Below are 27,096 nucleotides of genomic sequence, written 5' to 3' on the forward strand. Positions count from 1 at the left end.
TTAAAGTTAAGGTAAGATTAGGGTTATCTTAAGATAAGGGTGAGGCAAGTAGATTAGGATACGCCTCAAAGTTTCAAAGAAATTAATGTGAGTCAATTTAAAGTTCTGTGAAGTGATGGAAACGTGTGTGTGTGTGTGGTGTGTGTGTGTGTGTGTGTGTGTGTGTGTGTGTGTGTGTGGTGTGTGTGTGTGTGTGTGTGTGTGTGTGTGTGTGCAGCATGAGTCAGTGGAAGCAGATTCAGCAGCTGGAGATCAGACTCCTGGAACATGTGGATTATCTGTATGATGATAATTTCCCCATGGACATCCGGCAGGGTCTGGCCGGCTGGATCGAGTCTCAGGATTGGTGAGTCCTGTAGTGTGTGTGTGTTTCTTTAATAGAAAAGAGTTTAAATGAAAAGAAAAAAAAAGATTTGTGGAGTAACTGGGTTTATCTACCTGACAAGAATGTGCCATAAATTAATAAGGTTACTGTTCTTCAACCCTTTTGATTACAGTCATAACCCTGGTCTCATTTAAGGAGTTAAACATTTACATTTTACAATCAAAAAGTCAGAAATGAAAAAAATAAGTTATTGCGAAAATAATCCTACCAAGGCTAATCCATTGATGGGTTTAAATGTAAATGCAATTTGGTTTTATTGGGGACGCTAACCAAATTTTATTTGACTCTACTTTACTTGGATGGACACAAGAATATCAAAAATAGATCTTTCAAAATGGGTAAGTAAGAAATTAACTTTTTTGGGGGGTTAAATTTGAGTGTCTTGATGCTTTAAATTACAATGTGGGGCTCCTGTATAGAGTCATGTCTTAAGTCTGTATTTGTAAAAGTTTTTACTAAAAGACAAGAAGATGGGGAGTCTGTATAGGAAAACCAAAAGACTTTACTATTGACTTTTAGATTTGATTGGAAGTTCATTTAAAAAAAAAAACGAACATAAAACCGTGTTTTTTTAATAATTTGGCCATTACAATAAAACCGTTTTAATACTATTCCTCGCCATTACAGTTTTACAGATTCTTATATCTGAAGTGCCTGGACTGGTTTTTTGTTTGAAACATCCCATTTTCCCCAGTTTTCTAAGAGCACCCAACATATTTCTGATCTACGTTTGGTCATATAGACCAACCAGTCATTTCTTTTCCATTAGGCTACACATTGTTATTTGATACATTATCATAAAAATATTGATCACAGCCTCTTCAAAGCTACCAATAGGGGGCAGTACAACAAGCTGACATATTATCAGTTTGTGAAGCTGATATGACGTGAGGTGTTTTGTTTCAGGGACACGGCGGCTAACGATGAGTCGATGGCGTCTGTGATGTTCACCAATCTGTTGACCCAGCTGGAGAGGGTTCGTTCGCAGGAGCAGAACTTCCTACAAAGACACAACATGAAAATAATACAGCAACAGCTACAGGTGCGGCACTCTGCTCTTGTCTTTTCAAGTTCTAGTTATGGCAACTTCAGTCACAGAGATCAACCCAACTCGACCCATTTTCAAATACAAATTTGTTACTTTACTATAGTGATTTTTGCTTTACTTCAAAGTTTTACTGCATTGTGTATTTTACACTGTTCGGTTACACTAAAAGTCAATCCCAAAAGCATATCTTTCAGTTAATTGATTGGTCATTTCATGCTGCTACAACACGTCATAAATAGAGTCTGTCCTCCCAAGAGAAATGCTGCAGGTCGTTAATTCAGTCACCAAAAACTACCTATTGTTACGTTTGAATGACAGGTGCCATCTAGTGGCTGTGGCAGTTATGACATGGAGAAGTGACGGACGATGTCTAAAGTGGCAAATTTCCATATTAGGAAGAGGCAGGTTGGGCAGATAGCGAAAAAAAATGGACTAAGCTGCAGAAGGCCAATGTCACTTCCTGCCTTCAACCTCAACAATTTTTTTAAAACCATAACTACCATTGTTGTGGTGTTTACTGTTGCCATGATAACAAACGTTGCCCAGCTTTAAGGAAGTAGTACTTTTAACCCACACCATAATCTTATTGTAAAACTAATGAAGTGGTTTTTGTGCCTAAACCTAACCAGACTTCAACAAGAGTGTTGTGACAGTCTGATACATCATTAGTTTGAAACTGTGATTCATAGCATTTTTTTTGGTAAGGTGGCATATTACAGCGAGCCCCAATGAGTTGTTCAGTTCAACCTATGTGATTATTTATTTTGGAGGACTTGTTGCATAAGTGACATGAACAACTTTCACTACGCACGCACTAAATGAGAAAGCGAAGTGTCTTCGCAGTCATCTGCATCAAACAGAGTAAACAAAGGAAGTGACAAAGCAGCTCTCGAGGTACAGCATCTAAAACTGTATAAGAAGGTAACAACAACAACAGAGGTTCAGCAGGGTTCCAAAAACAGAAGAAGGTTTTGAAGACTACAATAAAAATACACTACAACAACAGACCTTTTCTATATATCTGCCTGTCTTTTTGCATTTGTGTATATATCATCATAAGCAAGATACAACAGTTTTATTTCAGGTGACATCTTCACCAATTGGAAACAATCTGATATTACTTTTACATGAATTGCCCAAAACTTTCAAGGTATTTAAAGGTGTTGTGGATATCATTCTTTTGAGTACAAAAGACAGTTATCTGCTTCTACAGTTGAATTGAAAACATTTGTAATAAGAGGAAGTGTGGTCTATGGTGTGTGCATGTACGTACAGGAGGTGAAAGGGAAGTGAAGTATAGTATGTACTGAACTGTAGCTGCACTTCATATTGACTGATGTCTATTTTTGCCAGTGTTCGATATTTTACTGCTTGAATACCTGAGAAAAGCATCTTCCGCTATTACTGTCCAGTGTCTTAAATGTCAAATGTAGACGGTAAAGGTCATGCAAGAAGAAGTAGACGTAGTTCAACCAAAATTAATGATGCATTTGTTGGTTAAAATGTTTCCACTCATATTATGATGATCTGGAAGTCAGGGTTAGAGTAAATGAGTGAGACGAGGCTTGTCCAGGAGCGGTACAGGATGTTTGATTGAGGTCAGAGCTTGACGATGTTATGAACCTAATTCTGGAAAAGACTCATACCTTTGCAGAACGAACCCGGGAGGTTCATACTGCTGTTTCCTGTGCATGTGCATGTCAAAACCAACACTACTTAGAGGAAGCAGCAACTCCTTTGTGGTATTTAAGGGTGATTGTGGGTTGTTTTTCTTTTTTGTGAGTGAAGTTTGTTTGTCGATAAGAGCGATTCAAAGCACAGCCATGATCATGAAAGCTCTTCCATTTGTCTTATCACACTGTTGAACTTTTCTTGGGAAAACCCCTCTGGTGCACATAAAAAGATGTATTTCAAATATTCCCTTGGATCTTAAAAAAGGTCTTTATCAGAAATTCAAGAAAAAGTCACCACAGTGTTGGTTTGACCTACTGAAGTTATCTCTGATGTGTGTAGATAAGCATCAATGACAATTCCAGCGTAACTTTTTGATGAGTGATTCATGACAAATGGAAAGAGTCAGTTAAAGCTTTCAAACCTGGGAAACACAGTAATGTAAACTATGCCAAGCTAAGCTGAGCTAAATTAGATTTGAAAATGTAATTAAACTTAACTAAACTCAAACTAAACTTAAATTAAACTAAATTAAAACTTAACTAAACTAAATTAAACTAAACTAAAACTTAAACTTAACTACACTCAAACTAAACTTAAATTAAACTAAACTACAACTTTAAACTAAATAAGATTATATAAAAACTAAACCAAACGTGCCTGAACGCGTTCAATGAACGATTGTTCATGAACTCGTTCATATTTTAGGCGAACGTGAACTGAACGTACTGTATTTCTGCCTGATGAACGTTATTGTGAACGCATTCATTGGCGTTTGTGAATGGCGCTCTCTCACAGTTTAACTTCGTTCAAGAGTGCCAGATTTCTATAGAGGCTTCCAGACGAAAACCTGGCTAAAACACACCATAAACAGGCCTTAATATGTAGCAGAAAAAACACCCAATCTGGCAACAGAGGCCACCACAGGGTCGCACCGCCGCATGCATCATCAAAATGCGAAGCACAGAGGCAAAAACAAATGAAGGCAGCAGCACTACCTCAGACTCTGCCTCCATCATTAATATGACATCTTCGTATGATTACAGAAAACTATTTTGAAATCTGACGCATAGTTTTAGTGTTAAAACTGATCAAATAATCGCTGTCTGTGGTAGCTGTGCCAATAATTTAGAAAAATAATAGCTTGTAGTAACACATTGAAAAAAAAGAACTATGAACTAGTTCATTTTTGGAATTATGAACTATGAACTGAACTAGATCATTTTAAAATTTGTGAACTGAACTTTGAACTAGTTCTTGTTAAAAGTGAACTTTCCCAACACTGCTTGAATTAAACTAAACTGCAACTTAAACTTAAATTAAACTTAACTACAGTAAATTACAATTTAGACTTAACTAAATTACAACTTTAATCTTGACGTAACTTAAACTAACTTAAGTTAAACTAAACTAAATTTAACTTAACTTAACTTAAACTAAATGTTACTTACCTTAAACTCAAACTAAAACTAAAACCAAACACTGAGTGGTGACTGCTGCCTTTTGTGGTTGTTTTTGTAATGAAAGTGAACATGTAGGTGTGTTTTTTGCATCCTCAGTCATCACTCTGGCGCTGATGCTGATGCATGAAAACTTACTCACACCTGGAGGCGGAAGAAAAGTTTCCTCTTCCCACAGCAAAATTTTTTTGTACTTTTCTCAGTGGTATTCTCCACTTTGTGATGAAAGAAATTGCCAGACAGTCTCAACATCACCAGACAGTGATGTTGAGACTGTCTGTGGTGGCGTGAGGGAAGGTTTGTTTGTTGGCATGAGAGACTATAAATATATAGTTTAGTTATCAAAAAGTTTCTAAATATGCCAGAAAGTTTTAAAAAATTACAAAATAAAACAATGTAAGCGATCCGTATCAAGACTGTTTGTCACATTATGCCTTCTTTTTTTTATTATTATTTCTATAACATTAGAAGATTTTAAAACTCTCAAATACTGTTTGAAATACTCCATACATACTTGATATGAATAAAACCAAATTAATTCTCATATACTGTATTTGAGATGCTCCAAAGCCAATGATGGAGGAAGTAACGCAGCAATACTGCAACACTTACATTCAATTAATCAATTATAAGTGGAAATACTGCGTTAAAATTATACGCTAAATTAACTTTAAGTATCAAAAGTAAGTACTCAGAAAAATAAAATGTGAGTGTTATTATCATATATTCAATTACTGAATTATTATTACTGATGCATTAACATTGTAAGTAGCATTTTACTAAGTATTTTATACATGAGTGAGTATTTAAAATGTATTTACCAACTGTTTTGTATATAATGAGTAACCCAAACTGTCAAATAATGCAGTGAAGTAAAAAGTAAAATTGTAATGGAGTAGATGTTTAAAGTAGTATATGATGGAAAAACTTAAATAAATTACTTAAAATATGTACCTGAGCAAATACTTACAACAGTGTGCAGAGCTACTGTAGTATCAGCCTTTAAATTATACTGTAATTAATTAATTCCTGTAATTAATTTCTGTAATGAGCTGTGTCACTTTTAAGAGCAGTCATCCATAAATTCAAGTAGCCGCAAAAGCACTAAATAATTGTTTTGTTTAAAGACCATGTAAAGTGAATTCAGACATTTTCTTCTAAACACATTAAATAGGTCATAAATGTATTTCTAAAAAAGGTGTAAAAAGCATTTCAACCATTTAGATTTGAATTGTGGAGCTAGGCTTCACAAACTGTGTTTCAAGATTTCTGTGTTCAGATTTCTGCTGTAGAGGTATAAATACATTCAGCACACACTACTACTACTACAGTATACAGTTAGCCAGTTAGCCGCCGAGTTAGCAGCCGAGCTAGCAGCTGAGTTAGCTTTGATTGACAGGTGACACTTGGTAGGGGGCGGGGCTTCAGCGTTTGGGAGCAGAGAAAGAGGCTGATTTTTACACAACTTTGAAGCCTAATTTCATATATTTGGCGATTTTTTTAATCATTCAAATTTGGCAGGGTGGTTAACAACACACTTTTCTGTGGTATGTCAAACTCAGAAAACATATTTATTCTTACTTTACACGGACTTTAAGCAAATAAACTGCAACGAGACAGAAGAACATAACGATCAAAACTGCAAATTTTTATTGAATTAACAATCAAATACATACAGAAGAGAAACACAAAAATATAAATCAATCACAATTCCCCAAGAACTCACAACAAATATGTACATTTTCTTCATATAAATAAATAGTAATTCTTAATCAGCATGAATCCTTTGTCTGAATGAAATTCTTACTGCGTTCTCACACATTTAAACAGGGTGTTAAAATACTTTTTTTTTTCTCTGCCGAGGGGAATTTCCTCTTTCACCCAGGTTTACATTTTATTTCTTACATCATTTTTACTAACTTACATCGAGACAATTCAAATATGGTCCTTTTAAATATTTAAAGGACCAATCTTTAGTATTCTTCTTGAACAATATGAACCAATTAATTCCACCTGACCGTGATTCTGTTTTGTTTTTGTTTTGCTTTCGTTAAAGCATGAACTTTCTTTCTGTTTCTTTTCTTTAAATTACCATTAGAGGCTGTTACGCCCCGTGGGAAAAAACTGGTTTTGCTCTAGATGTCTGATGCACACCTTTGATTACAGGTCTCCTATTTGACTAGAGTATTGCTCATTTATTTTTTTGTGAGAATCAAGTTGAACTCAATCTTTTAAAGAGAAGTCCAATGACAGCAAATCTTTGTTAACACTACTTCCTCCTCAGCGGGTTGCTTGTTGTCACATAAACACTGTTTCCTTATCTCTGAATTTCTTTGTTTTTTCGTGTGTGTGTCACGTGTGTCTGTATGTCACGTGTGTCTGTGTGTGTGTCGACCTCCAGGTGAAATACACAACCAACCCCACCGTCATGGCCAGAGTGATCTCCACCTGCCTCAGGGAAGAGCGGCGTATCCTCTCCAGTGCCTGCTTGCAGGAGCAGGTTTGTCATATCTCAAGTGGGAAAGTCCCTCTGATTCCTCATTAAAAGCTACTGCTGGTAAATCAGAGATGCTTCCTGGAAGACGATGCTGTTTAACATACACCCACTCCCTATTCCCAACTGCTTCAACTTTATTCCCAACAAACACTTTGGCTTGGTGAAATCATTTAAGTACTGCAAGAACAAGATAACAGTATGTATAAAGATATATGCTGTAAAACAGAATGGGCAATAAATGATAATAAAGAATAGTTTTAGTACTATTTTTATTGGGAAACATTTAGAAATTATACTGTAGAATCCTTCAGTAGAGATAGTTCATTGGTTGATTACTTAATACTTAATGTTTTACAGCAACAAAAGATTCATTTGTGCTCTAATCTAATCTAATCAGTATTAACATTATATTAACAATGGATCTTGTGTAACTGTAAAAGTTGTCGCTTACTGTGATGGACCCACCCATTACAATCACCAACTCCTCAGTTCCTCTCACCTCTCACAGAGCTGTATCGTTTCGTTCAGCTCACAGTTTTGGTTTTCCGGATCACAGTTTTCATTCTCTAAAAGCTCTAAAAGCCTTCAGCATGTTTGGTATTAGCAGCCTTTAAATCACATCAGTGTCCATTCCAGTGTTAAAATTAAGCATTTGACAAGCTTTAAGTAGGTTTGAAACACAGGAAAATTATCTATGACTACCTTTCTACCCTTTAATTTATGGGTTGTCAGGTTGTGGTAAGTGATCATCCTGTATTGCATTTAGGTATTTAGATCATCAGGAAGTCTTCCAATTGACTCTTTGACCTCGTACAGTATCTTCTAGAAATGAAAGCATTTACATTTACAACTGCAGACTTTATGGATAAGTATAAGAGCCCTTCTTTTATTACTTTATTACTTTACTTCATTACATTTATTCACATTTATAAGTGCAGATGACTAACAAGTTTTTGCAGATGTATTATTAGAAATTAAAGACCTTTATTAATGTCATGAAATAATTAATATACCGTAAAAACCGTTGTGCAAGACCCATTTTGGGGGGTCTTATGTTGGGAAAAACATTTTTCCTTTAAAGGCGGGTTTATTTGATTGTAAAAGTAGCTATTTATTTATAAACACATATGTTTATACTCCAAAACTTTCAATTAAAACACACATATTACACCTGAAACTGTGTTAATGGTTAATGGTTAGATAATGATTTGCTTCACTGAACTGGACCAGTATATTAACTCTGGCCAAGTTCGGGTTAGGCTGAGTTTTAATTAAACATTTTAAAAGAAGTAACTTTACATATATGATACAGTCCCAAAAACTCTTCATCACCTGAGTTGTGCTTTTGCACATCGCACTTCAACATCAGTTTGGTCTGTAAATACTGAAACATCACAGCAACCAGTGTCAAGTGTCAAGTGTCAATACTTATCAACACACAATCATTTTTCTGTTCAACAAACAGCATTAACGGGTCATTAATAGCTGTTGACACACTGTTTATGGTACGTTATAGTTCATAAGTGTGGACGCTCACATCGTTCTCTTTACCGCTATAGTTATCGTTCTTAGTGCAGACAGCCTTTTACAAACCTATGATTATATGATCCAACCTCTCTCTGTACTTTACTGGGGAATAGGACACACTGGTGTGCGTCTTATACATATTTTTTTATGCTTAATCTGTTTTTAGCAACTCCAGAAGCATTGCTCTATATAGTTAGCAGTGCCATTCAATGAGTCCACCACATGCGATTATAATATCTTGAGTATTGCACATATTTCTATGAACTTCGGTACAGACAATTGTTGTTTCCAGAGGATGAAACCTACAGACTTTGGTAATCCCCTAACATTTCCCCTAGCACCACCAGCAGGTCACATTTTAGTTTATCCAATACATGTATGACCAAACACTGTCAGAACTAATGACATTCCCATTAGCTTCAGCTCAAACTAAAATCAGTGAGTTTGCTTTGTCATTACTCATGTTTTTAGAAAAGAATATTTATTTAAATGCTCATTTTTCAACAGGGTCCTCTAGAGAAATCATTGCAGAATTCAGTGGCCTTCGAGAGGCAGAAGAACATGGACAACAGAGTTGGGATCATCAGAAACAGCGTGCAGGTAACTACACTCAAGAAACATCAAAACATCACTTTGACACCAGCTACCTCATCATATCCTGTATGAAGATAAAAACTAAAACTAAATTGTGTCTAGTTGATGGACCAAGCTGTAAAATTCATCGAGGACATGCAAGACGACTTTGATTTCCGTTACAAGACCCTACAGTCTCGAGGTGAGCCCTTTTACAAGCTCAAACACCGTCATTTCCTCCTACTGTGCAAAAATCTGCAGAGCCAGAACTACACTTTGATGTGTTTGTGTTTGTGTGTAACAGACCCAGCAGAGAGGAACTCTGACCAGATGAAACAGGAAGTAACAAGACTACAGGAGATACTCAACAGACTTGACTTTAAAAGGAAGGTATGCCTTTGTATCAATGTGCTATGTGAGAAACAAAAATACAACAAAAAAAGTTTTCAGATGTAAAAGTGACAAAGACTCAAACACGTCATGGGTAGGCAGATTAAGACTTGTTGCATCACATGATTTGCACTTCACAACCATCACAGCCGTTTTTCGTACCTTTGTTAGGAGATCCTTTCAAAGATGGACATTGTGATCAAGGAGATTGACGACTTGGTGACTTCTCAGCTCAGCCCCGAGCTGCAGGACTGGAAACGCAGGCAGCAGATCGCTGCCATCGGTGGTCCGCTGCTCACCGGCCTGGAGCAGCTGCAGAGTTGGTAATAAACTTCAGTGACAGTTTACCGAAATCATTACTTTCATTAATGGTAGATAAAACTACAATATGCAAAGTCTGGCATGAGATTCAATCGTAAAACACTCCTTCCCTCCCCTTCTTCTCCATTGTGGTCGGCCCAACCCTTCAGCTTGGATACTTGAGCTCTAGAGATGTAGGCTAGGAGTGTACTGATTTAGTCACCAGCCATGACTTTTACCTTCATTGATGGATTAAAAGGTAAAGGTCTCTTAAAACTTCAGAATGGAATATGTCTGTACCCATCTCTCTGTAGCTCTGTTCAATGAGCTTGGGTCACAGAGGCCACTAACAGAACAGAAACACGATGCTTTGAAACATATCTCAACTAAAAGACAATATGTGGGGGGAAAACTTGCATATAGTAGCTTTAATTATAAAGACTGCAATACACTAACAAGCATTCAAACACAAACCTGCAAATTTCACATTAACAATGATCCCTGCAGGGAAACTGGGACATTATCAGAGCTGAGAAAGGACAGATGACACCAAGAGACAAACGACAATTACAGAAATTAAATTTACATTTCCAAACGGGCATAAATTAAGCTCGTTCATTGTGCTTCTCTCTCCTATCCTTCCTTTCTCTCCTCTCAACCCCAACCGGTCGAGGCAGATGGCCGCCCACTCTGAGTCTGATTCTGCCTGAGGTTTCTTCCTGTTAAAAGGGAGTTTTTTTCTTGCCACTGTTGCCAAATGCTTGCTCATGTGGGAATGTGTCAAGTGCCTTGAGATAACTCTGTTGTGATTTGGCGCTATACAAATAAAGATTGATTGATTGATTGAAGCCAGATAATGAGCGATTGTCATACAAATACAGTTCCATGCTTACATACACATATAAAGGTGACATGTCATACACAGAAAACACGTACAGCATGTGCAGAATATGTAGATATGCATTGTTGTCCATTACCTTTGTTAGGAGATGGACATTGTGATCAAAGAGATTGTCGACCTGATTACTTCTCACTTCAGGCCTGAGCTGCAGGACTGGAAATGCAGGAAACAGATCACTTGTTGGTGATTTAGTGTTGCACTTCTGTAAAGTTTGGGGGACAAGAAATAAACAGATTTGTATAAGTAGTGATAAAGGATGCAAATTTACTCCGTTTTAGCTCCTAGTACCAATCTACAACCAACAACATTGCTTCATTAGACCTTCCCATATCCTTCAAACTCACTGCCGAGATTTGTGTGGTTAATTTCCTGTTCAAGCCCTGAAACCATCACTTTTATTTTTAGTAGATGAGATAAAGTTTCTCCCGAACCACAGACGACATTAACGGTCTATTTCCACAGGATGAGCAATATGACTTGTGATGATTTAATAGACCGTTACAGTACATGCAGAATCGGAGTTTCTTGTAATTTTTACTAATATCAGTAACATCAGTAAGTTGTGGGTTGATGTTCAGTTGTCGCATTTATGTAACCGTTATTCCACTGGCAATCATAAGAAAGGCTCAGTCTGAATAATAAACATCTCATATAAATGCCCCAATCAGAATAAACAGTCTCATTTGGAGAAATGTGTAATTTTGTCTGAAAGAGCAGGGATTAATAATCTGTAATGGAAACTCATTGTCCTATTGCTTTCTAGAGTATTTCTACTTGCGTCAAAGAGAAGATGAATCACTCTCTTTCTTTCGTTGACAACTTTTCTTCTTTTAACTGTCTTTTCAGTAAATGCAGCAATTGTATGTTATCATAAAATTGTTTTAGTTTTTTTTTTTTTTTTTGGGGGGGGGGGGGGGGTTGTTTTTTTTTTTTATAAAGCACAGCAGTAAATCCAGCTGTTATTGTGCTTAAATGTGGCTTTGCTATACCATTAACAAGAAACATACAATGACAGTATTGAGTTTAGGTATAAACTATTGTTAGTATTACCATTAATAGACATTTCAACTTAATGTTTGAGCAAAAGTTGTGTTTAGAAAAGTATTTAAAAGCATGTTAGTAAAATATATCATTTGTGTAACACCTCTGAGACTAAACTACATCAACACATTTTATGTATTATTAGCCCAAACACAAAACTAGACACAGTTCAGTCAGTTTAATTTTAGTACTGGTACTTTTTCTTTACTTATGTACTTTTTTAGATTTGTTTTGTTTCTTTTTAAACTACCATGTGGTGGTTCTTGTACTGTATGTGTCCTTTTATTTTATAAAGTTAAAGACCAATATAACAGAATAATAAAGTTTCAGTTCAGAATCAAAAAGTAAAAAACAGAAAACAGAATATTTGTACATTATTTAAAATCTGTCCGTCCGCTCATCTTCTTCTCATCTGCCCCCCCTCCCTTAGGTTCACTCTGATGGCCCAGAGTCTCTTCCAGATCAAGCGTCAACTGGACAAACTGGGAGAGCTGGTTTTGAAGGTTACCTATGAGAGTGACCCGATCCCACTGCAAAAACCTCAGATGGAGGAGCGAGTCAAATTCCTCATCTACCACCTCATCAAGAGGTACTCCTGAACGCCACACAGCACTAAGACATAAAGCACAGTGTAACATAATGCAGGTGTACTTCCTGTAAAAAGAAACTTAATTATTATCTTAAGTTGATCACCAAATTAGTCACATGCTGTTTACATTTTAAGTTGGTTTGATCATGAGTACTCTGATGTACAACACGTTTCTAGTTGAACATGTTTCCATTTCCAAGAAATAGACAAAGATCATGACAAGAGATTGAACTGACAAAACCTGAAGGAAGTCAACATGCCTGTACAAGCAAAAAGTAAAGGTGTGATGGCTTTCTGGGAAATCCAAAAAACGAGTACGAGTTTAAGTAATTTTTGAAACTTACAGCAAAAGTGAGTCAGTTAAAAACGAGAGTAGTTGGACATAAAATAAGATGAAATGAAAAATGACATTGTCATAAGAATAAAAAAAGAGGTTTTAGAAGAGAAACTGGATTTGCAGCAGAAGGAAGTTCAGTAAAAACAGATGGCACCGGCAACGTAATCCAATCACTTGGGCGTGTATGATAAGAAACCGCAGTAAGAGACAATAACAAAGTGATATAAGGAGGTTAAAATAGGGCTTCATAAACAAATAAAACCCAGCATTAATCAGAGAGAGAGAGAGAAAGAGGGCCAGCCAATGTTATCATTCAGCTCACTGTAATTATCTAATTATCACCAGTAATAAATCTTTAGAGTTGAAGTGAAGCTGAAGCATGCATGTATAAAATATCACCATGCGCTGTCCACGCTGCAGAACACAAAGGAGGAGGGCCACCTTTGACCCGACAGCAGTCCAGCTCCTCAACACTGACCCCTCTCTGTCCCAACATCATTGCCCCTTGACTGACTGACTGAATACACATAGCACACTTTAGCACTTTAGCATGAAGCACAGAGCACTTTGACTGTGACGGCCGCTGAAAATACTGACTACAGCTCTTTATATGATTTTATGTTGTTTGATGTTCTGATTGTCCTTTTTTAATCATGCTGCTCCTCATGCCTTTTAGCATGCCCCTCTGGGACAAATACATATACACCTTATAAAATAAACTTTTTTTTCCTTATTTTGCTAACCAGATTAGTCTTTTTATGTTTAAAGGTTATCATCTCATCAGTCCAGATACTAAGATACTTTTATTAAATGACTATTGAATATATTTGTATCATTTTTAGTGGAGATGGTCATTATAATCAATATTTTTGGCTCTGATGAAAAGCATGACTTTAACTTTGTCTTTATTAAGAACTAATTGATGATTATTATGTGCAATTTGTAGATCAGTAAAGCAAAATGTACAGTATCGGCATTACAGTATAACATAGCGTCGTCAGCATATAGGTGAATATCAGAGCAGGTCTCAGGATTGATCCTTGAGGTACACTTTGTGTGATATCCACAAGCTCAAATTTTAAATTTCCAACAACAACACACTGTTGTCTGTTGTTATTCCCTCACACTGTTTCTATATGCAATTAATAACATACATAAATTAGCTTTTTAACTAGTATTCAAGTTTTGGATGCTTTCAATTAAGACATTTGGAACAAGGTAAATGTAAAGTGCTTTATAAATAAAATGTATTATTATTATAATTGTTATTATTATTATTATTAAGCTTTCGTTAATAGGTAATAGGGCCTTGTAAGATGCTTAATAACATTATTATGTGTTAATAACAGTATCAGAAACACATTTATTGTTTCTAATAACTGTATAAACAGTCATAACCTGTTAATAGTTGCTTAATAAAGTTTCTTATAATTCTTTATTGTAGCATTACAATACATTTATTGAGTTTAACTAACTATTATGTCATTGTTACATTTTTCCTAAGCTTTTTTACTGCTTTATTAAGATAAATACATAGTTTATTATGTATTTATTGGCAGTAAAGGGAAAACAACGGCTTTATTAGCTTTTGCTGATTACAACAGCCTTAATATAAAGCATTATCAAGTTTGGTTTTATAGTTTCTTTTCATGCCTGTAAACACTTTCAAACTGTACACGGAGTACTACTGCTGACACATATAATCAAGTGGCAGGATTTCCTCCTGGTGGTGCAGCATGAACCCGGCTCAGTTTATAGAGAAGGCATAAATTTAAAGTGAAATTGAAAAGTGGTAAAAAAGTGTGTAAATCATTCGACTTGTGGTCTCTTTCTCAGCTCATTTGTGGTGGAGAAACAGCCGTGTATGCCCACACATCCACAGAAACCCCTCATCATCAAGACCGGAGTACAATTCACCACCAAAGTCAGGTATCATTCTTGATTTTGATTCATTAATATCTGTCATTAAAAAAAAGAAAAAGTTTTAATTTTTATCTGGTGGTTTTAGTTTATTGTTGTTTGGTGGAAAAAGTCGTCATGATGCTTGCTTTCTCTTCCTGTTTTTGTCCCAGACTGCTGGTTAAACTTCCAGAAGTGGATTATCAGCTGAAAGTGAAAACAACATTCGACAAGTGAGTTGAAAATGTTGTGAATGGGTTCCACTTCCACACCAGAAAAATCACAATAATATCAACAAAGTTTACAGTTGATTTTATCTATCTGTAATGTAGGAGTTGGGTCGTGGAGCTGCATATTAATCGTTTTATGTGAATGTGTTTGTGTGTCTGTGTGTCTACAGGGACCTCCCCCCTGGCAGAGTGTGAGTACAACAAAACCTCAATACAGGACGTGCTGCCGCTGTTTAAATTTAGATAAAAGAAGTGTAGCGCAATGTTAGCAGGGTCGGAAAAAAGAAGTGACAAACATCACATCACTTTGCTGCTTCAACAAATTAACTGTTTCATTACCACAAAGTTGAACGATTCCTGTCAAAATATTTAAAGTCCCCGTTCAACTCAAAAACATGTTTTGCTTCTTCCCGTTACTTCAGTTGAGCGTTTCGAGCTTCACTGAGCAGAATTCATTCACACATTTATCTGCTACAGTGGAAAGTTTCTCTGCGCTTAGTCATGACATTGCAACTAGTTTCGTGGTCAGCCAATTGTGGTCCAGTAATGCAACTTAGACCTTATTGTTGATTTCAATCAGGGAAATGTCTTTTAAACACGTGTGAAACTTGTGTCCACACTTTCATCAAACTTCAGTTGTAGGATTCCTCATAAATGACGACGTACATTTTCAATTTCATTAAGAAATACTTCAAGACAACAAATGTAGAAGTTCTGACCCACAAAAATGTCTTCCACACATGTTTTAAGACACATAAAAAGACCAGTAATTTGTGTCTGATTGAATTACTTGGTTAGAAAGTCTGAAAATATTATCTCCTCCAGCTTCCTCATTAAAAACCCAAAATCTATAAATGTACGAATATTGTTCATATCACAAGTTTAATTGCTGGACAAAAGTCAATTCTCAGTGGAGGCTTCAGGTTTCCATATCACACGTGTTTAAGTTGCAAACTGGACCAGGACTGGCTCCAAACTAGTTGGGATGTCAAACCTCTTGCTCATAAGCACACACATAAACACAGATTTAAGGTAAACTCACAGAAATGTTCCTCCGTCAGCAGATTACGGTAAAAACAGCCTTCTTCTAGAAACATGGCAAAACACACTTTTGAGTGGGAGGCGACTTTAAAGACTGTTTTTTAAGGGTTTGAAACCACACCTAAAAGTCCAAATCTTAAACTTATCATATTCTATACTTCTATACATCTTATCTTATCTTATCAAAGAAAAAGACCTACATTTCACATTTCAGCTGCTATAGTTTCATCATCTAAAGACAGACAGCAATTACTTCCAATGAATTCATACTATCTATAATGCACGGATGCTCTAATACACAGCTACTAATAAAGATGTACAAATCTGTGAGTATTTCTCTGTTTTACCTTCTTCTTCTCCTCAGAAGTCGTCAGTTTTTCATCCTGACCAACAACACTAAAGTTATGGACATTGAGGATTACTCCAACGGATGCCTCTCAGTGGAATTTAGACACTTGGTAAAACAGCGTCTTATTTTATTCACCTTTATTTACTGATACTAAATATTAACTTTAGCCAGTTATAGTCTTGATTTGATTTAAGTTTTTAAGGTGGCTGACACTAAGTTTCTCTCTTACAGCAGCTGAAGGAGAAGAAATACATCAATGGCACGAAGGGGAATGAGGTAAGAAAGTCCTAACAGCTACGCTCAATACAATTGCTTCTGTAAAGCTTAAAGGATGAGTTCACCATCTTTCATGTCCCAAAACAACAGTCAAGGTCCCATATGTACATTCATGTTTTTCATGCTGTAATCATTCCTCCTGTTCATACTGACCATTAGAAGATCCCTTCATAATGCACTTACAATGTAAGTGATGGAGGACAAAATCCACAGTCCTCCTTCTGTGTAAAAATAATTTAATTAAAAGTTGATCTGAAGCTAATATGAAGCTTCAGCCATCAAATCAAGTAGATATGTTTCAATGTTACAATGCCAATGTTCCTCTTTTTGTTACTATACTTCTATCACAGCTCGACAGAGGAAACACAAAATCAACCATGCAGAGTATGGATTGATTACATTGTAAGCACATTATGTAGGATGAGATCTTCTAATGGTCTGTAGGAACAGGAGGAACGATTACAGCCAGAAAAATCTGATTCAATGTTATTTTGGGCTCTTGGCTGTTGTTTGAAGACAGACTTGAGAAATTGTGAGTCTGCTCTTTACATCAGGTGTCCTTCTGTGGAATAGTTGTATTTTCTGAAAGCTGGAGGTTTAGTTGTTTGGTAACTGTAATGGTGGAAGAAGTACTATTACATAGGTAAAATAAAAGTTCATACATCATCAGGTTGTTGTTATTGTCTGTCCCATTATTCTTAATTTCTTCTAATGAGTGCAGTAAGAAGGATAAACTCTGACATGAATTTCGTGTGTTTTTCAGGGTCTGCTCTCCGTGACAGAAGAACTTCACTCTCTCAGTTTTGAGGCATGCTTCACGGTGCAGGGCCTCACCATCGATCTGGAGGTCAGCTGCAGCGTAGCCCACATTTGATCTGCTCTTTTTAGGTGCCCAGCATTGCTGCTACATGCTAATTGTGTACTTTTTAAAATTACATCTAGACGTGCTCTCTTCCACTGGTGGTCATTTCCAATGTGAGCCAGCTGCCTGGAGGCTGGGCGTCTGTCATGTGGTACAACCTCTTGACCGATGAGCCGAGGGTGAGCGTTTTGTTTTTAAAATGTCTATTAAACACAGAATCAGCTGCCAGTTCAACATCAGCTAATCATAATGTACAGTAGTAAGTCTTTACAATGAAGGTTTTGTCTTTAAACTGATGCATGTTAATGATTTTAATTATGCAGCCCATACATCGATGGAGAGAGTAGACAGGAGTCCAGGATGTCTTGGATTGAAAAGGTTTATTTACTTGATCTAGGAGAAGTGAATGAATGATCAGTACACATTATGTGCGGGTAAAGACTTTAAACCACACAGATAATGCTGACTCAGGACCTTTGTCCTACATCCAACACTATATCAAACCTGTGACTCCAGTTACCTCTACCCCATTCAGGGTAAACAGTCAAACACATATCTGACCTCGGCTGCTATAGCAACACTATCACATTGCCTCCTGTTTTCACCATAAGGATCAGACTCACTGCTTACCACTATCTCAAGGGGAGACAGTGTCTAAACCCAACATTTGGTGAAGCCTTGCTATGACCACAAAGCCTAGTTTGACCCAGTGCATATTAATGATGGAACATTCCCTAACAATGTATAGATACCATAACAATTTCAATAATCAAACAGTATTAGTCTACAGCTGTGAAGACTTTGCATGATAGTTTTTATGGTGGAAAAAGTTCTTGGATCCTTTACTTAAGTAAAATTAGTAATATGAAATCTAAATACCGCATTACAAGTAAATGTGTTGCTTATGGGGGAAAGTACAGTAGAGTATAGTACAGGTATTGCAACCATGTCTGCTAGAAATTACATGTGTTCTGAGGTCTGGGTTAATGGGGAGGGTAATGTACAAAAGAGACCTGAATCCTGTGTGATGTGGTTTAGGCAGTGTAAACACTTTGGTTTAGGTAAGTGTTAGATTGTGGTTAAACCTATGTGCTAATTAACATTGTTGTGCTTCAAATCACTGCAAACTCTTTTTCTGTATTAACCATCTTTTTCTCACCTTAACCAAGTGCTGTCGGAAACTAAGCGAAACCATAAAAAGCTTAATAATGCTGCCGTCTTTCTGACAGATGCTTCCTTTCTCCTACAGTAGCCCAAAACAGACCGAACACTGACTCCAAAGAGGACCTTTAAGTTTTTTCAAGGGTTTTGTGGCCAATTTAGGTTCTCCTACACACTTGGAAGAGGAGGCTTTAGTAGGAGTATTTAGTTGGCTGCAATCTCGAACCTCACCACTAGATGTCACTTCATATTACACACTGGTCTTTTAAGAACATTTTCTCATGTTGTTGAGGAAAAAAGTGAATTCAACAGCATTGTATGCATTGTCAAAGTGCTTAAAAACATTAAAACAAATAAGAAAAGATAAAACTTTAATACATTTTAAAAAACAGAAACAAAATAAAAACAAGTCTAAAACACATATTAACTAAAAGCTTTTTGTAAAGGTATGTTTTAAGTTCACGTTAGTTGTATATTAATGTAATTTTTAGAAGGCGAGGTTGGGTATTATCAGCTTAATTTACAAGTAAAAGTACTCAGGGGGAAAATATTCCCCTGTGACTGATATATTAAATATGCTTAATAAAGTATACTGTTATTATTATTATGAAGCTGATTAATAGGAGTGTTATTTATTTAAAACCATGTGAGAAGTTTAGAGGGGAAATATTGGTTTTCTGATAACATCAGATACTGAGTTCCTCTAAAGGATCACAAATCATAAATGGATGGGAAGAACTGGTTTAATCTTTAACAAGTCAGTCAGATAATTGCTGTGCAGTTAAAAGTATCATATATTTGCCTTTGAATTGTAGTGAAGTGGAATTATCAAGCAGCCTAGTATTGGAGTAAATGTACTTATATTACTATCCGTCCACAGAACTTGGCGTTCTTCGGGAACCCTCCTCGGGCTAGCTGGAGCCAACTCTCCGAGGTTCTCAGCTGGCAGTTCTCCACCTTCGCTGGTCGAGGCCTGAACAAGGAGCAGCTCACCATGCTGGGAGAAAAGCTTCTTGGTGTGTTAGACCTCAGTAGCTATTTAATGTTAGATGTTGAGATAAATGAAACATGTTTGAGGTTGCGTTATACTTGTGTCTTTATCTCTGGAGACTTTGTGTTCAACCACACAAATAAATTATAATAACTGGTTTTATCTTCAGGCTGCTGAGTCACAGTCATTTATATTATTTTACTGTGTGTGTCTGCAGGTCAACACGCCTCCTGCAATGACTATCAGGTTTCCTGGTCCAAGTTCTGTAAGGTGAGTGCATGTGGTGGAAACTCTGATGTAATTCTGACATCTAGTGGCCATTATGGGTAAAACATGATGTGTCATTTAATTATGGAATATGATTGTTTTAGTTTTGGGGTCTATATTTCTAAATACAATTGTGTTTTATAAAAATGTATTTTAAGCTAACTGACACATAAATAATATTATTTATTTATGTATTTATTATTTTTATGATACAGTTCTGCAGGAGTACATTATCTATTTATCAGTCTTTATTTTCTTTTCTTTTTATCTTTGTTTTCTTTTTAATACCACTCTTCACATTTCTGGTGTAAGGTTTAAATGTATTTTTTAAAGCACTAATTGTTTCCCATTTTTTTTATATTTTGTTCATTTTTACAGGAGAATATTACAGGAAAGCCCTTCAGTTTCTGGATGTGGCTGGACTCGATCCTGGAGCTCATCAAGAAGCATCTGCTGCCCGTCTGGAATGAGAAGTAAGACAGCGGATCATTTACTGCGTCTCTTAACTGTATCAGTAAAGCTGCTCCTCTCAGGACTTTACTATAATATTACTGGATAAGACTAGTCTGTATTCACACTAGTGTCTCAACAACACGTCTCTGTTTATGTTCCTGTCCAGTGAAGATTTGAATGTATTTGTTTCCACTTTGCTGAAAAGGACAAACATGAGAAGTGTTGTGTCACCTGTCTGTCGTACGCTTGCTGTCACTGTGAGAAAAAGCCTCTAAAGCTTAAAGGAATACTTTTGGCTTTCAGAGTTGGCTTTCTTGGCAAGAGTTAGATGAAAAAATGAAAATAGCCAGCTCATCCCTATTCAATGGAAACACAATCTGCTTGCCAGCACCACTAAAACTCACCATTTAACATGTTGTATCACGTCTAATCTGTTGGAGTCAGTATGAGGTCGCCAGGCAACCAGCAGATAATCTGGGAAATGATTTCAGCTGTATAAGAAATAGTCCGACACATAACCTATAAAAACCCCAACTTCTCATTTTGACACTTAGGTTATTTTTAAAAATGAATAAAATAAAAGTCTACTGCTAATTAGAGAGCTACAGCGGATTTTGGATACTTTGAAACTAGCCACTGAGCAACTAAACTTAGATAACCGTCTCCTCGCTGTAGACACAAAAAATCATAACTCACTAAGTTTCAAGTTTCTTATATATATATTATATATATTTATATAGCACTTTAAAAAGCACTTACAAACATAAAATGATCAATATTAAAGTAGAACCAAATTTAAGCACAATTTAACCCTTACATACTGTTCTTATTCTGCACCCTTGGTCTAAGATGCACCTCATAAAAAGTGTCAATACCAGATTTTGAAGCACGGTTGTGTTTAGAAAGCATCAATAGCCGATCTGACTGATCAATAAATGTGATTAAACCTTGATTAATGTTTCAGAGAGCAGAGAGAGTGTATTTTTAAGTTTTACACCACTTATTTTTGATGAAAAAACAGCTACTATCACACAATGTCATGTCCTATTTTACCTAAGACATGAAAATATAACATAGCAATAATGATTTAAATGGACAATTAGGAGAATTTTGAATATCCTGTAATGAACTGAGAGCCAGTGTAAGGACACGAATATGGCGGTGATGTGGTTTAATGTCTTGGACCTTGTTAATAAGCAAACAGCAGCGTTCTGGATCAGTTGTAGACAGGATTTTATAAACTAAGATAACCGTCTCCTCACTGCAGCTTCAAAATGACAGAACAAACATCAGAGAAATGTGATAATTCCCCCCAAAAATGTTGACTCATTCTCTATTTTGTGGTGACTGTGTGTGGCTCCTGCCTGTCTATGCAACGGCGCATAAACAGGAAGGAGTCTTAAAAATGTTGCATGCAAGCCGGTTTTCTCTAGTTCTGATTATCGTCAGTGTCAAAGAAAGAAAAACTGACTAACACATACACTCAGTAAGCACTTTATTAGGAACACCTGTGCAATATAACACAATCAACTACAACAACTCTGCCATCAATTCTACTTTTACTAAGTTTAAACTGTTTTTATCTGCATTATCAGAACGGTGATAATTCAACTTATTACTTAGTTACTCAAAACACAAAATACTACAAACACAAATAATGGACTCTAGTACCACAAACAACCATTACGACCTCAATAATAAACATAAAGTAGAATTATCAGCTTTCTGGTAATGTCACCAAAAAGCTTCATAAAAGGAGAATTTATAGCAGAGTCTGTTGTATTGGATTGAATCAGACTGCACAGGTGTTCCTAATAAAGAGCTCAGCAAGTGTAGATCACAGCAGGTTTTGTAGTGAGACACTTTTAGATTGAAGCATCTCATGCAAAAATGTTATTTCCTGTTAAATTTAATCATAAACATTTAGCAGCTTGCATTATGTCAGACATGCACATTTAGATATATTGATGTTGTGGGCACAGACAATGAAATAAACAATATGAAAATGCTCCAGTTGATGTTTTAAACCTGTAAAAAAAATGTAAATTGGAGCTAAAACAAGACACATTAGACAAGCAGCTTTAATCATGCACCTGTAATATTCATGTCTCGGGGTGACACAAGTGTTACAATTGCAGCAGTTAATATTTGTGTAGGAGCCATTATTTGTCTGCTTATTTTCAGTCTGTTTGTTTGTTTATTTTCTAGTTGTCACTAGGTGGCAGTGCAGATTAGGGTGGTGGTTTGGGTCCACGTCAGAATGGGTGCAATTATTATTTAGGCTCAGGTGTACTGGGCGGCCAATTAATGCATGGATGACGGGGAGACTGCATGGTTTTTACTGCTCCATAAAGAGACCGGTTTTCTACCAGCCAGAACCATCACAATTAGTCAAATCACTCTATAAACCTTTTGCCAATAATCCTGCTTGAATGTGACGGTAATAAATGGGAACCTCACCCGACCGTGGACGTGGCTGTGGGCATTCATTCATTCATCCATCCATCCATCCATCCATCCATCCATATATCCATCCATCCATCCATCCATCCATCCAAGTGTGTTAAAAACAAGTCCAATCCCACACCTAGCCGAGGCTAATTGGATGCCAGGATGGTCATTGGTTGCCAGGATAGTCGCTATAATTTAACTTGCCTTTTTTCTGCCAAATATTCAGACTAAAAGTTAAAAAATTCAGATTGTATCTCAAATGCAAACAGAACTAACAAACTTTATCTATGAATGTTTAACTAAATTATAGTCAGTAATGTTATATAGTCTGCAAAGCATGAAAAGATGATGTTTTAACCCTCCTCTATCATCGTCATCATGCAGCTACATCATGGGTTTTGTGAGTAAAGAGATGGAGCGCACTCTGCTGAAGGGCCGAGAGCCCGGCACCTTCCTGCTACGCTTCAGCGAGAGTCACCTCGGAGGAATCACCTTCACCTGGGTGGAGCACAAAGACAACGGTGACGTTTATTTTATATGTTATTTATCAAGAGACGAACTGTCAGACTGATAATCATACAGGTTAATGTAGTTCAAAGTCCTTCTTTCCTTTCCTCCCTCCTTTCCTTCCTTCTTCCTCCCTTTCTTCATTTCCTTCCTTCTCCCTCCCTTCCTTCCTTGACTCGAGGACTACAGGAGGGTTAAAAGTTAGAGTAAAAAAAAATAAGCTTAAGTAGATTAAAAAGAGAAAAAAAGTAAAATTAAATAAAAGAGATACATTATAATTAAATAAAATATAAATATATATAAAATGTCTTTTTCCCTAACAGGAGACGTGAAGTTCAACTCGGTGGAGCCTTACACTAAGAGCCGGCTGACCGCTCTGCCGTTTGCCGACATCATACGGGACTACAAGGTGATCTCGGACGGAGTCGTCCCCGAGAACCCGCTCAAGTTCCTCTATCCGGACATTCCCAAAGACGAGGCCTTCGGACGGCTCTACAACAGTCAGCCCAGCAAAGGCAAGACAGACAGCACAACCTTTAATTAGTGCACATTTTAACCCTCACATACTGTTCTTATTCTGATATTTCACAGTATTTCTTCACATAATTATTCTTTATATCAAACTTCTAGAGCACTAATCATTCATGAAGAGCTCATCAGTCACAGATAAACATGATTTATCCTTAATGAAGCTTTCAGAGAGCAGAGAGAGTTTATTCTTTAGGTTTTATGATTTAAAAAAACTACATAAAATACACTATATTATGCTCCAATGTTACATAAAACATGAGAAACTATTTCAATAAATTATATTAAATGTGAGGAATGAACATTATTGAAATTTTGGATGAATATGAGTCAGATGTATTTCCTTTTTTGTATATTCTGGGTCACATTAAGGGCCCATGGATGTTAACCAATATATCCACCAGGGGGCAGCACAGAGTCAAAAGTTTATGACAACAACAAACTCAAAAACAAACATGGCGACTGTGGAGGAGATATTGATAATGCTCCTCTTGCATAAAAGACAAAAACGATATGTTTAAAGTTTCTAACCAACTCGCAAAACCTTCCCTCAAAAAGTTCCTCCATTGTTATTTCTTCTTTCTCACTAGAGCAGGAGGGTCAAACTCACTGTCATTCACATACAGCCCAATTTGATCCCATGTGGGCCAGATCAGTAAAAAGATGGAAGGAAAGAAGGAAGGAAGGAAGGAAGGAAAAGAAGACAGGAAAGAAAGCTGGAAGGAGGGAGGAAGGGAAGAAGGTAGGAAGTAAGGAAGGAAGAACGAAAGGAAGGAAAGATGGAAGGAAGGAAGGAAGAAAGAAAGGGAGCAAGGACAGGTGGAAGGAAAGGAAAAAGAGAGAAAGGAAGAGAAGACAAGAAGGAAGGAAGGAAGGAAGGAAAAGAAGACAGGAAAGAAAGCTGGAAGGAGGGAGGAAGGGAAGAAGGTAGGAAGTAAGGAAGGAAGAACGAAAGGAAGGAAAGATGGAAGGAAGGAAGGAAGAAAGAAAGGGAGCAAGGACAGGTGGAAGGAAAGGAAAAAGAGAGAAAGGAAGAGAAGACAAGAAGGAAGGAAGGAAGGAAGGAAAAGAAGACAGGAAGGAGAGTGGGCCGCACTGGACCCATTGGTGGGCCGGTTCTGGCCCACGGGCCGCATGTTTGACTCCCTTGCACTAGAGCTACGTATCGAGTAGAGACAGCAACACTGCCCCCCCATGGTTTCCGGTGGTACTGCTCCGTTTGGTCCGTATCCGTAAGCTTTATGGAAACGTGCAGAAATACGGACAAAATGAACGCAGAGCACGGACAGAAGGCTCCGTCCGTATCCGTATTTAACGTTGCGCATAAATGGGCCTTTAGGAGTATTTTTGCAGCTTTCGAATGTAAACAATTGGTCAACTTTGACCCTGAACAGCACGTGAAGGGTTAAATCTTTGTCGTCTGACTAGATTTGAGAAGTTGACACTAATCTCTTTTATATCTTTGTTTTATTTCCAGTTCATCCGTACATACCGTCTACTCTGATCCCCATCTCCGAACTGCGGTGAGTTCTTGATGCAAGATATCCGTAAGCTACTTAACTGACTCTGTACTCAACTTTTAATCAGTTCATTGTGCTTTTGCATTTAATTGTTGGATTGAATTTAGGGAGCATCACACCTAATCTCTATTATCAATCTGTCGCAGCTCTAACACGAGCACCACGCCGCCTCCTAGTCAGTCTCCTGAACCTCCAATGACCCCCGGAGAGTTTGACATGCTCAACGAGCAGCTGTGCTTCGACATCGAAACCGTAAGTTTTCATGCATTGACGTCTTTAGACTGTATTCTGTCTACTTTTCTTACTGTTAATAAATGTCATAAAAAGATTGAAACTGAAACTGAACAAGAAACTGATCCTAGTATCGAGTGTATCTTATACCTCTTATACCCGTCTCTTTTGACTGTTCCTTCTTTGCTCCCTCCTCCTTTCATACTTCCTTCCTTCCTTCCTCTCTCCCTCTTTACCCCCTTCCTTCCTTCCTCCCTCCATCCCTTCCTTCCTCCCTCCTTACTCCTTTCCTTCCTTCCTCCCTCCATCCCTTCCTTCCTCCCTCCTTACTCCTTTCCTTCCTTCCCTCCTTCCTTCCTTCCTTCCTCCCTTCCTTCTCTCCTTCCTTCCTTCCTTCCTTTCTTCCTTCCTTCCTCCCTTCTTACTCCTTCCTCCCTCCCTCCTTACTCCTTCCTTCCTTCTTTCCTCCTGCCCTTCCTTGACCTGAGGACAACAGGAGGGTTAAAACCCCGGGAGACATTGTTCCCTCATTAACATGAAGAAATAGAAAAACTTAAATGCAACATACAGTAGATGCCACTAAATCCCACACACTGGTCCTTTAAATCATCTACTTCATTTACAGCTCTTAAATATAAACAGTATGTAACAGTTAAGTCAGGTCTGCCACTAATGTTGTTTTCCATTTTGTTTTCCAGATGAGTTCTCCATATTCAGAGTAAAGCCAGATGAAATATTTTAATTAAACAACCAGGTTTTCACACCGACCTGACCTCAAATCATCCATCCATCCATCCATCATTTAGCTGTAGAGCGGCCGTAGGGTTAGGGTTAGGGTGAGACAGGAGACGCTGGACGAGAGGTATTGACCCTGAACAGGCTGCCAGACAATCACAGAGAAACCTTACATCAACATTTTCATTTTTACAATCATGAAACAGAGGTTTTGTTGTTGTTAAGTTGGATTTATTGCTTCTGCTGTTGTTGTTTTTTTTATTTTTCATATATTCATAATTGGGTAACGCTTTATTTTACAAATCCCTAAATGTTTTAAGTAATTTCCAGAGTAATTTGCAGGTATTTAATGACACATTTTTATGAGATGGTGGTGAAATTTGGTACAAATTGTAGGAAAAAAACAGAAAAAAGTGTTAACTTGGTTTAGCTGGTGAGTGGTAAGGTAAAGTTGTGTGCATCAAATCGTACATTAGCATATTAGGTGTTTTTAATAAATGTACAGTAGCTGCTGTGTAATTGTTCATTCGTAGGTCATTTCTTATTATCTGATTATGTAATTTGGTAGTAAACAGGAAATGTGTTCATTATAGAGTTTTTAATAAATAACCTAATATCTTAATATATCATTTAACATACAAAAGTACACACAGAAAAACTTGTATTTCAGTTAAACAGTTAAATAATTGTAAAGACTCTGATTTATTTAGTTTTTTTTTTTTTTTTTACAAATTAACATGAACACGAATATAATGAACTACATTTATAAACCAAATTGCCACTTTTTCATTTTTTTCTTATAATTTGTACTAAATTGTACCTCCTCTCTGTGTAAAATGTCCTAAAAGTGTTAAATTCCTGCAAATTTCCAGGAAA

At 36.9% G+C, this 27,096-nt stretch overlaps 1 protein-coding gene across 3 annotated transcripts; it reads left to right on the top strand.

The window, feature by feature from the left end:
- Positions 1-218: 218 nt before the first annotated feature.
- stat4 (signal transducer and activator of transcription 4) lies at positions 219-26,571 on the top strand. 3 transcript variants are annotated; one of them, XM_053328208.1, is made up of 23 exons: positions 219-346; positions 1,292-1,427; positions 6,966-7,064; positions 9,096-9,188; positions 9,285-9,363; positions 9,466-9,551; positions 9,723-9,874; positions 12,224-12,382; positions 14,556-14,648; positions 14,792-14,851; positions 15,019-15,039; positions 16,254-16,347; positions 16,470-16,514; positions 17,278-17,361; positions 17,457-17,555; positions 19,418-19,553; positions 19,746-19,798; positions 20,174-20,268; positions 23,084-23,220; positions 23,530-23,721; positions 25,212-25,257; positions 25,401-25,506; positions 26,184-26,571. In XM_053328208.1, the coding sequence occupies exons 1-23, from the start codon at positions 219-221 to the stop codon at positions 26,205-26,207; spliced, it is 2,217 nt and encodes a 738-aa protein (XP_053184183.1). In that variant the 3' UTR covers positions 26,208-26,571. The 3 variants fall into 3 exon arrangements, with proteins under 3 accessions (XP_053184183.1, XP_053184184.1, XP_053184186.1); XM_053328209.1 differs by having other exon boundaries at positions 16,257-16,347; XM_053328211.1 differs by lacking the exon at positions 26,184-26,571 and having other exon boundaries at positions 25,212-25,281; positions 25,401-25,497.
- Positions 26,572-27,096: the final 525 nt, after the last annotated feature.

The sequence above is a fragment of the Scomber japonicus genome, chromosome 11 (assembly GCF_027409825.1).
Source record: "Scomber japonicus isolate fScoJap1 chromosome 11, fScoJap1.pri, whole genome shotgun sequence".
Classification (NCBI taxonomy): Eukaryota; Metazoa; Chordata; class Actinopteri; order Scombriformes; family Scombridae; genus Scomber; species Scomber japonicus.